This window comes from Thunnus maccoyii, chromosome 2 (genome assembly GCF_910596095.1).
Source record: "Thunnus maccoyii chromosome 2, fThuMac1.1, whole genome shotgun sequence".
In the NCBI taxonomy this organism is placed as follows: Eukaryota; Metazoa; Chordata; class Actinopteri; order Scombriformes; family Scombridae; genus Thunnus; species Thunnus maccoyii.
In genome coordinates this window covers 23,675,048-23,687,215 of record NC_056534.1, presented here as the reverse complement: position 1 = coordinate 23,687,215, position 12,168 = coordinate 23,675,048, and the positions used below count along the sequence as shown (strand labels likewise).

The window sequence follows — 12,168 nt, the reverse complement described above, 5'->3', positions numbered from 1 at the left end:
ACATGTAAAACAAGTAGAAAACACATCATGCTTTTTTGAAATCTGTCTCAAAACAACAGTCAGGGGCCCATATGAATAGTAAACAGTGCCTCCATCCACCAAGTTAAATGAGCTGCACTTCCTGGTCATCAGACTTAGGCAGCACAGAGTAAAAAATTATATTCAGCTGAAGCAGATTACTGTCTTATTTAATTTTGTAGCAATCCTGTAATAACAGTATAATATTAAGAACATAAACTACATCACTTACATTCACATGATAGCATACAGGAACCCACAAATTGGTGATACCTTGTTGCTAAACACATAGTCAACATGTATTATAGATTGCAATACAAAGTTCATGAAAAATAAACCAAAAATCTTAGTGACTGAAACAAAAGCTTCACATTAAGGTAGAAAGGGATAACACGGTTACTCCTGTTATTGCTTTGTAGGAGGTTCAAGTACAGTTAGTCCTGAATAAAAGAAGAGTACAGCCTAATCTCACTTCCTGCTTGTAACAATCATCCATTTCTCACCCATTTTCCTCCCACTGTCTGCAGTTAATCAATACAATCTATTCTAATAACTAAACACTAATATAACGTAGATTGTAGGAGTCTTTCTACGTCTTAGAAGAAGACCATCCAGGTTTCAACATTCCTGCTTCACGTCCTCATTTCTTGCCTGGTGTCCCCTGTTGGCCTGGAAAGACACAGCATGAGTAGTTATTTTTACATTTGCCTCAACTGTAACAGTTAGTTTTAGTAAGCAAGGAAAACATCATATACATGAATGCACAAATGGCCAAATGACTACAACAATTAGATGCAGTTTAAACACAAAAAATCATCCGGGTAGGAATTGTTTTCAGTCTGCTTTTGAACAATGTTAATGTAGGAACACATTTAATGCACTTTGGCAAGTTACTCTCAGAAGTAAAACCAAACCAAAACACACTTCAAAAACATTTCTAATTTAAGCATTGGAATAACCAGAGGGCACAAGCCAGATAAGAGGTCAGTATCTATGTTCATCCTAGTGCTTGTTAATGTCTCACCTGTGCAGGCCACCTCAACATATGAGGAGGAAAGCCATTGTTTTGCAGCTCCACAATCCATCAGCGCAGACTCAGATCCATCACAGTCAGAGAAAAAACGCCACATAATTTCCTTATTGAGGAGATTGACGCTTTTGGTTGAAACAGCAGCACCACAACCCAACTGTCTACACACCATAGAAGCATGCTTCAGGTCCCAGACTGTGGACTCTGCACTCAGCAGTCTCAGCTCACCCTTGTAGTTCACCAGCAGCTTTCCAGCACAGGGACTGCTGTAGTCCTCTCTGATCACTCCATCATCCAACATCACATCTATAAAGTCTAGTCAGGAGTTAGCAGGAAAAGTGCAGGTAAGTTTACACAAGTAAGAATCACATCTAGCACATCATTTGTTGTTATATTGTTTTATAATACAGCTCAATGATTTACAAGGAAATTAAAAATCCAATTCTCCTACCTGTGACAGTGATAGAGAGGCTCTGGCTCTGAGAGGAGTAGTTATGATTGAAAATAAAGTTGTGATAAACACAGCTGTAGTTCCCCTGAGACTCCTCTGCTGCAGTAAACGTAAAGAGGGCAGAGTGATTGACAGCTGGCTGGGTCTGGCTGTGGGTTTGGTTGAGACTGTTGAAGATAAGGCTGAAGTGACCTCCGGGGTATTGTGGCTGTGTGGAGCAATTGATGGTGAAGCTGTAGCCGATGATGAGCTGCACTTCCTGGTCATCAGACTTAGGCAGCACAGAGTAAAAAGTTATATTCGGCTGAAGCAGGATGTCTGCAAGAAAAGAAGAAAATAGGAGAATGCAGGAATACACAAGCTTCTCTCTGCTGGAAATCTTCCAGCTTCTAGTGGTTTACAACAGGAGCATTGATACAGTATTAAGTCTGGTAAAAGAGATAAATGATCTGACAGAATCGAACAAATCAGTCTTTGATTTTGCAATAAAAACTGCTACAGAGACTTAAAGGACAAGTTCACAATTTTTCAAGTGTGTCTTAAAACAACAGTCAGGTGTCCATATAAACAGTGAAAGAAGTTTTCCTCGCTGTGATCATTCTTCCTGTTCATACTGGATATTAAAAGATCCCCTTCAAATTCGCTTTGAATGTAAGTGATGGAGGCCAAAATCCACAGTGTGTCCACACAGTCATTTTGTGCAAAAATGCATTTAAAAGTTGATGTGAAGCTTATATGAGGCTTCAGCAGTCTGAGTTAGTCATATTAAGTGGATATCTGACACATTTACAGTCTCTTTAGCATCAAATTCCCTCTTTGTGTTTCCTCGGACAGTGTTTCCCTGTTGAGCTGCGGTGGAAGTATAGTAACAAAAGGAGGAACTTTGACACTAAAAAGACTGTGACGTTGAAAGATATCTACTTGATTTGACTCATTTGGATGCTGAAGCTTCATATTAGCTTCAGATAAATTTTTAAATACATTTTTGCACATAAGGAGGACTATGGATTGTGCATAGGGAACTTCTAATGGTCAGCATAAACAGGAGGAACGATTATAGCAAGAAAAACATGTATCAGTGTTCATTTGGGCACCTGACTTGTTTAACATAGACTTGGAACATGGACTTGCCTCCATAGACTCATGGAGGTGTAACTAAAGACATCCATTGTCTGTAACTCAAATCATCCTCAGCTAAATGTAAAGACAACACTGCTGCTATTCTCACCTGCGCAGACCACTTCAACAGTAGAAGAGGAAGACCACTCCATCACCGTCCCACAATCCATCAGTGCATGCTCAGAGCCGTCACAATCAGAATAAAAGCGCCATGCAGGCAGAAATTCAGTCGAGTTGTCGACTTTGCTGGTTGAAACAGCCGAGCCGCAGCTGAGCTGACTGCACACCACAGCTGCTTCCTTCAGACTCCAGGAGTGCCGGTAACTCACCGGTCTCCACTCTTTCTGATGCTTCACCTCCAGCCTGCCAGCACAGCGGCTGAATCCATCCACCAGCCTCACATCATGGAGCTCTGCAATTAAAACATCAGTCACAAGCCAAGTTTCAGATAAAACTGCATAACTGCGTGTAGTAGTAGTAGTTGTTGTCTATTATGTAATGCACATAAAGGTCCTCAGGAACACAGTTAAACCTACTTGTTTCTACAGCTAGCAGTAATGTACCTGAATGTAACTGCACACAGAGATCTTGCCTTTGTAGTTACATTTTTCTTCACAGAAGGTTCTATTCATGTTATTTTTATGAGACAATATGTTTGTCATTTAGGTTCATACCCAACATCAATAGACCAACAGTTTGCGCCTTGCATCAGATTTTGCACTGTGTGAGAAAAAAATGTTAAATCATACAAAATAAAGACTTCCCCTCAGCAGTCGGGGGATGTCCATGAAAAATGTCCTGATTAAAGATCTTCCTAGTGAGCTGCTATTCAGACATACTCACAGGGAATCCAGATCTATACATAGTTTGACTTTGTTCAGTATTGATCTCAGCACTCTACATGCTGACTTAGTTAAAACCCCAACACTCTCCTTCAGTGTCAGATGCTCATCAAAATAAAGCCTACATACTTATATTGGCTAGAATAAGACAGCAGACAGTAGATATTGTCTTGATTCTCATTCTTACTACTAAGAAACTGGATACTTAATAAACTGGATACTTTGCTGCACTTATTAACTCAGGTTTACCTTTCACAGTGAGATAGAGGGTCTTCGGTTCAGAGAAAACGTCTGAATTGAAATCATAGTTGTAATCGCACTGGTAGGTCCCTCGGTGTGCATCCTCTGCAGCAGGGAAGAAGAACCTGGCGGTACCATCAACAGCTGGCTGGGTCCACTCAGTAGGGTGGTCACTGCCAACTCTAAATTTTAGGCGGATGGAGAGTATTTTCAAAACTGTACTAGTGGAACAAGAGATGGCAAAACGTTGGCCCTTAAAAAGCTGAGGGTCTTCATCAAAAACATGCTGCGGGGTGTATATGGTTATAAAAGGCTTCACTGGACGTTCTGCAAAGACAAAAAGAGAGTTAAGGGATTACTCACATTTTTTGCATGTTAGCCAATATGCATTAATATATTAGATCCATAGCTGAAAAAAAAAATCCATTGCATGTGGTCTGTCAGAGGAGGAGATATGCCGAGTCTCTAATCTATCTCTAGGGGCATTTGAATGCATTATGTCAAATAATATATCCAAAGCATCAAACTTTGGATACATTTGTATTGTTTTGTACCTATGCAGGTCATGTAAGTCCTCCACATTCCACATTCCTGTTCTGTGGCATTGAGTGTGTCTGTGGAACAGTCCAGAAGATGCTTCTCTTTGCCTCCACAATTAAAGACCGGGCTCGGGGTGTGTTCTGTATTTTGAAGAAGGTTGCTGTAATCCCTCGAATAGAATTCAAGTAGAAACCCACAGCCAAGCTCACTACAGGTAACTTGTGCATCTTCTGGGGTGAAGGATGACTCACACACTGATGCCCATGATGGACCAGACTTCACCTCCAGCCTGCCTGAGCATCTTTTAGGGCCTCCCACAAGTCTCACAGTTTCTAGAGAGAGAGAGAGTTGTTTAAAAAGAATACTTTATATTAACAGCTTGTGGACCTGAGGGCTGGTGAAGCTGAAGACAAACTCAATCTGAATCTCAGTCTGCATAGATACATACATACTGGTGTTTTATAAATTACCTGCACAAGTCACAGTCATTGATATGGTTGAACCACTCGCATGCCAGGATTTACAAAATGAAGAATCAATTCGACTGTCATGACAGTCACTTGACAGCTCCCACACATGCTGACTTTTTTGCAGATGATGCTCCACTGTTGAGATTACACTTCCACAGCCCAGTTGCTCACAAACCTCAGCGGAGTGTTGTGGTTTCCAGAAATACCGTAAATCACTCAGGGGCCTCCATTCTCCATCATGCTTTCCTTCCAGTGTGCCTGCACAGAGGCTTTCTCCCCCCACCAGTCTCACATCATGAGGATCTGGACAGAGAGAAGAGAGTCAGTGCACACCTGCCAAAAGGAAGTTTCACACTGTTTCATGCAGTCTGTGTATTGTTTGCATTAAAAAAAAACGTTGGTCTTGGTGTGAGTATGTGGTCTCCCCACACATGCTGTCCCCTCCCAAATTCCTAGTGTTTTTTATCAGTCACCATGTCAGTAGCTGTTGTTGGGTTTATCTATAAATATTCATATTATCACTGAAATTCACCTTTTTCTGAATAATACTCAAGCTTTTGATTGGCATACATTTATGGCTGCTGTCAAAATATAGGGAATAGTTGCTAAAGTGCTACCTGAGTGTACAAAATAGTAAGATTGCTATCAGAGATCAGAGACACTGGTGACCACAGTAGAAAGTGTGAATATATTCTGCTGAAAACAAGACAGATATGAGGTCACTATTTTCATGAGGTAAAACCAATTTTATGTATTGTGCCATGTTACTAGTAGAACTGCCTTTAGTTTTACTCCATTAGTCATATAAAAGGATTTGTAGATTGGTCCTAACTGGATCTTGGTCAACTAAGAATATTTTTATATATAGAATATTTTTTCACAAATAGGGTATTAAAAAATAATTCTTCATTAGTTAACCCACAGAGGGACAGTAAAGCTGCAGTGACTACTAGTTGACTACTCATTTCTTTAAAGCTGCGTTCATAGTTTTTTGTTTGGTTTCTTTGGCCACTTGGGGGCAGCGCAACAAGCTGTAAACACAATACTGACATATTATGATCTTATAAAGTCGTTGGTGAACATGTTAGCACAGTTGCTTCTTTACATATGCAGTTGATTTGGGGCAACAGTATCATTCAGTCATGGTTCTGGCCACCTGATGAATGTAAATCCAATATTCACTTTCCTTTTAGCTCTGTTTTTGGTTTCCACTGGCTCCTGAGAGAAATATCTGGCTCTAAAGCTACTAAATGTTCCACTATGTTCACCAGCTAGTCGCTAACAGTGTCTGTTATACGGCTGACTCCAGTGCTCCAGCACTGCTAAAGCCTGTGGAGTTGTCATGTCAAGCACTGTTTAGTGCAATGAACTGTTGCTGTGCTTAGTGTGATTATACTGGGTATCAATGTAAAATTCAGTACTTATTATTTAATGTATACTGTAAATTATACTGTAAATATGTCAAATGGAAAAGGAGGGGATTATTCTCACAATGCATACAATAAACATTACACAATGGTTCACTAGCTCACATTAGGTCTGAAAAAACAAAACTGATAGATGTGTACAGTACTGGTGCATGAAATTCCAGAAGCTGGTTTGCAGTTGTTGCGGGTTGAGCTGGCACAGTCCTGGAGACGAGACTCGTTGCCTTTACACTGGAACTTTTTTGATAAGACCGGCTTTACTTCTCTCACAAACGACCACCTAATGAGCACTGGAGGCCCACAGCCAAACTCCCTGCAGACCACCTTTTCAGCCTCAGAGTCAAAGCCATCCTCACACACTGGGGCCCAACCCTGATCAGACTTCACCTCCACACTGCCAGAACAAACACGCGATCCACCCACAAGCCTCACAGACTCTGCAAACAACCACAGAGACAGAGAGACGTTTAATTTAAGAGAACCTTTAAAATGGACATATGAGTTTTGTTCGTGCATCCTGTTCTCTCCAGAAGTTTGTTTAAAAAGGTGTTGCTTGGTTGGGTTGTATAAATATGGGGGAAAGTTACAATTTCATGCAACTTTTCTGCAGCTAAAACAGGACTATGAAGGATTTGGGTAAATATTTGATGTGGAAACTTGATTGGGAAAATAGTAAAACTGTTCTAAAACTGATATTTGTAATTTGACATGAAAATACAATTTGATGCCAAAAGTTTCTCTGTGTTACCTGAGCAGATCACCTCCAGGCTGGAGGCTGTCATGTTTTTGCCCTGCACTCTTCTGCGTGTTGTGGAGTCGTTGCACTCTCTCAGGGTTGACTCAGTGCCACGGCAGCTGAAATTTACTTCCCATGCTGGTTCCTGGTTAGTGTTGTTGTTATTGTTTGTTATGGAGACTACAGAGCCACAACCCATCTGCATGCACGCCACTTGTGCATACCTGACTTTAGTCATGGCTTCAGCCCTTTTGTCCTTGACATTCAATGTTCTCCACTCCTCATGGTGCTTCATTTCCAGCCTGCCGGAGCAGCGGCTGTCTCCTCCGACCAGCCGAGCATCATGAGGCGCTGAACAGGGAAAGAAGGCAGTAAAGACTCAGACACCCTTCTCTTAGAAATCTGATCCTGAATTAAGAAAAGTCCATGAGAATCAGAAAACATCTGAAAAATATTGGAATTATAGCAAAAAGTGTAATTTATTAATCATAGAAGATTGCAACCACTGCATTTTGTTTCACAATTGCATTTAACAAAGGAGCAGTGCAGTTCCCATAACTCATACACAACCTGCTGATCTGTTTCTGTTTCATACTTGTCATGGTGTCCATGTGTGTGTCCATGCTGCATCAGGTCATCAAATGGAAATATTCTAGATGTCTTAGGTGTCATTTTTATGCTCATTTACCTAAAATTCTGCCAGGCATATTTTGTGTCTTTAAAAACTTTGGGATGTTGACCAGAATTTTTTATTATTATTTATTTTAATTCTGTGGGAATGAATTCTCTTGCCCTTGACTTCAGCAGACTGTTTTTAGTCTTACACAACGATAAAATGAGTCTGTCTCATTAAAACAAATCAACACTTATAAGAAACCACATGGATGTAGAGTATTACGTCCGTACTGTATACTCTGTGTACGGTAATCCATTCAATTTTCACACTTAATGGTTTTGTTACTGTCAATAAGCAGTATTTTAGCGCAGTTACTCACCATTGGACAGACTTGGATGTTTTTCTTCTGGTTTTAGACTGGAGGTCTCTGTCGTTAGCAGAACAAAACAACAAAATCCTACTAATGACCATTTGAAAACCAAACTCCGATGGCTTGACAGCATTTTTAATTCTGCTCTGATTTCATGTAAACCTGAATCTAAACCTACACTTCAGTTTGAGTTTAGGTAGTTTGCTCAATGAACACAGCGGGGCTGTACTCTGCACTCTTTATGCACAACACTCTAGTTTGCATAGTCATACCTGCAGCTTACAGCCGGTTGCCTCACCAACATGACCAACAGTCATATTGACCTTTTCACTATGTAGGAGCCTGCAACCCTAAAGCTTAACAGTGGCTGTGAAAGTGGCTCTAACCTTAATCAAAATAATATATTTGCTTGTACATGCATGAGTCCAGTCTTATTGCTCTGTCTTTGAGCCCAACTGATTCCTGTTTGCATGCTTACATTTGTAGTGAACAGCAACACTCTTGAGGATATTGTGAAGGGAAATCCCACTTTAACTCTGCTTGCCAACATATAGGATGTAGACTTTGTGTTTACTATATGCAATGATGAGATATGATGTAAACGAAAACAGCAAGGAATCTATTTGAGTGTCTTGTCTAATTAATACACATAAGGGGGCTGTTTTTAAGACTCAATATTCACACTGAACACGCTGACAGTGTGCTCCAATAGCTCATCATTTTGTCAAGATAACTTTCTTTTACTTTGGAGCAGTATGACTGTCAAGATTAAAATGAAATCGTACAATCATTCAATGGAAATGTTTTTATATGTCTTTCACTGACAAAATTACTGCTGCCCACAACTCATTAGAAAGTGTTAGTCTTGTTTTTATATTTATATAGTTTTCCACCTTGTGTGTAACTTAGAATTTGTTTAACTTTTTCTTTGTTTCTCTTAGTTTGCTAATTTATTCATTTCATGTCAATTATTCTATTTTAGTCTCAATGGCTTAGTCTCAGTGTTATACAATGAATTACCCTGTGTATGAAATGTAAAAAAATTGTCATTGGAAATTATTCATTATTCAGTGTATTTTCATACCTTTGCAAAAACTCTGGTTTGTATGTAGAACATGGAAAACATGCAAATGCTACATGATGGTGACAGTTGGTCGCTATTGTCTTGATGTGTTTGATTTTCACAGCATGGTGGTGATATTTCTACTGTATGTTTTCTATCTTATACAACATGTCTCACGTCTCTTCAGACATGAGACATACTGAGGATTTAGTCACTCGTATCTGTAAACTCTGTAGTTTTTCATTTAGGAAGGACATGACACTGGCTTTACTTTACCTTGCACAGGTCTTGTAGATTTTAAAAAACGTGAACGTGTCCTCTAACTGTAATTGTCTTAAGTACCATCACTAAAGAACTTGCATCGCGATTACTGAAGTTGCCAAAACGACTACCGCCCGAACAGGGACTTGAACCCTGGACCCTCAGATTAAAAGTCTGATGCTCTACCGACTGAGCTATCCGGGCTCTGGGAAACTTCATTTAGATCATCTTTTTTGTAGAAATATATTCTTATGATAGGTTTTTTTTTTAAAGTATTTATATAATGATCAAGGTTCTCTGATAACCAGATGTCAGTGTAAAACGCTTCGTCAGGCACACATAAGCAGCTGTGCAGGGAAGCTGAAACCATGGATAAGATAACTTATGTCATCCTAACTAAACACTACAGCGCTGCGGATCAGCTGAGTATACAGTATATTTTATATTCTAACGGTATCTGTCAACTTGTTTCTTACAATAAAGACAAACGTAACGCGAGTTTTCGTTTCCTATGATAATGACGGGATGTTTTGCCTTGACCACGCCCCTAACTGATGTCATCGGCCAAGTTCTCCTTTTTCTTCTTCTTCTTTGCAGGAGTTTTCCAGATCTGCCTTTAGGTAAAACCTAAATCTATGGGTAAAACGGGAAAAACACAAAACACCAATAAAACGTAATCTAATTATTTTGGCGATTGTTTAAAAAAGAAATGTAATTAGAAAATATTGGCACATCAAGTTTGTATTAATCATATTTTTTACTTCAAAGTTGCTCATTTTTTTTTATTGTTTGCCATGCTGGAATTACAAATATGCAAGAAGCATTTTCACTACAGCCCCGCCTCCACTACCCGCATCAATAGGCAGTGGGTGTGCCCAGCTCTGTCTGTGAACAGCCTCGTGAGGCGAGCTGGTTTTAAAAACCCACGTTGTCAGTGAAAGGATTCGAACTGATTTTACCTTGTCCAGGACTGACATTCATATTGGTGCAGTCACGTGCCTCTGGCAAAACACCTTCACTAGCTGGAAGGAGAGAGAGGGGGAGGGAGAAAGAATTTTTTAAAAATCTATTTCTATAGAAATCTATTGAAAACTTCAGCATATCATCTGTCTTCTACAGTCCCTTAAAGTTATAGACATGCTGCTTTACTTCATTAAGGATATTATTCATACAAATTCCCACTTCTAATGTAATTTCATTGACCCACTCTCTGGAAAAGCTTGTAGTAAACCCTGCAAGAAAGAAAAAAAGATATAAATTGTGACTAGTGAAAATGTAATTTTGGATATGTACAATTTAGTTTGTATAGCACAAATGCCTCAGACAAAACAGAGGTGTTTGGAGAGAATATCCTGCAGTTTGGGAAATACAAGGGGAAGTCTTTCTGCTGGCTCCTTGAGAATGACATCAGGCATGCCATCTACCTGCTCAAGAGTCATGAAAAGGAAGAAGTTGCAGGAGTCTTCATGGCAGAGGGACACAGCAAGGACAGCCTACTGTCATTTGTGAGCTATGCCCTCAGCTTTAGAGAAATCCAACCTCTTCTCAGCTATCAAGCTGGTTGCGACAGCAGCAGCAGCATCAGAGGATGACCAGCTGGTCGGTTTTGGCTCACCTGTGGAGAGATCTGGGACAGCACGGATGATGGCTATGCAGCCTTTAAACTGAAGAAAGGCTGTGCTCCAGTGACTAAGATGCACAAGCTACAACAATACCTGTAAAAGAAGCAGCACCTAGCCTCTGACCCTCCTCCTCCACCTCACAAGCTCCTGCTGAAGCCATGGGTGGGTCTCGTTTTCCTTTTTCTTTTTGGTGAAAAAGGTACATAGATACATGTAGATACATGCTGTCATGGGAGCCAACGTGTTTTAGTACACCAAAGGGGGAAAAGTTAAATCATTTCAGTGGTGATATTATTCATACTAGCCTAAGTACAATGAAGACATATTTTTAGAACAATATAATTATTGCTATTAAATGTATTTTCTATTCAGTCTCTATTTTATTTTGATTCTTTTATGTGTCTTACAGCTACTACCACAGACTTCTGGAACAAAAACATCCTGCATCGCCTGAATTGTTCTCTCACACTGAAGCATCATTTAAACCCTTCCTTCTCATGTTGACCATGTTCTGGTCGTGTTCTCACCACGTTTGTGTTTGGTGCTCTACTTATTGTGCTAGTGACTATGAATTGATACCCATCATGATGAGGGTAAGTATCAATCTTTATTTTCTTGTATGGATGAAATGAAAACAAATTCCAGCTGCTTCAGTTACAAACACTTGAATGCATGTTAACAGTTTGCTATGTTGCTTCTCCTGCTTAGGCTATATTGTAATGACTGTGACAACTGACTACTAATCCCTTCAAAATAAATGCATGTGTGTGAATGAAATATAATTGTCATATATTAGAAACATTTCAATACACGGTTATAAACATTTGTTTAGGTATTGTTTCACTATATAAGACTAGAATGAGCAGCTGAAGTAACAAATGGATTATTTTTGCCTTTACTAACACCAGTTTTTGTATATTGCCAAAATATAAATAAAATATAAATAATTGGCAAGACTTTTTCTGCATCTGCTACACTGTCCACACCAACTGAACTGAAGGGTGCGGAAGTAGATGGTTAATGCCTCATATTTCTGTTCATCCACTTAAAGTCGTATTCACTCTGGTTATTTCCGTTACACCTAAACAATTAATTGATTGCTTTTTGATCCACTTCCCTCCTTGAAACAGAAACAGCTGTCACAGTATCAAGTGTGTTTATTTTAACTGTATTTGCATCACAAAAATAGCTATGTAGTGTGTTGTTGTGAATCCTTTAAAGGGAAACTTTCAACCTGGACCCTATTTTCCCATCTTTTTATGTCTAAGTGACTAATGAGGACGACAGTTTTTGATATTGGTCCAGTATTCAGCAAGAGAGCTTCAACCGAAAGCTGCAAATGGCAATGTACTCCTTTGGGGGG

At 39.6% G+C, this 12,168-nt stretch overlaps 1 protein-coding gene and 1 non-coding gene across 2 annotated transcripts; both read right to left on the bottom strand.

Annotated features, from left to right (window-relative positions):
• Positions 1 to 143: 143 nt before the first annotated feature.
• Positions 144 to 6,923, bottom strand: LOC121884454 (scavenger receptor cysteine-rich type 1 protein M130-like). The gene is made up of 9 exons (XM_042393289.1): positions 6,886 to 6,923; positions 6,284 to 6,574; positions 4,711 to 5,013; positions 4,255 to 4,572; positions 3,710 to 4,027; positions 2,728 to 3,030; positions 1,500 to 1,817; positions 1,043 to 1,363; positions 144 to 687 (listed from the first exon to the last, which is right to left on the bottom strand). The coding sequence occupies exons 1-9, from the start codon at positions 6,917 to 6,919 to the stop codon at positions 659 to 661; spliced, it is 2,235 nt and encodes a 744-aa protein (XP_042249223.1). The 5' UTR covers positions 6,920 to 6,923; the 3' UTR covers positions 144 to 658.
• Positions 6,924 to 9,314: 2,391 nt separating this feature from the next.
• On the bottom strand, positions 9,315 to 9,387 carry trnak-uuu. The gene has a single exon. It is a non-coding gene; the product is annotated as a tRNA-Lys (tRNA).
• Positions 9,388 to 12,168: the final 2,781 nt, after the last annotated feature.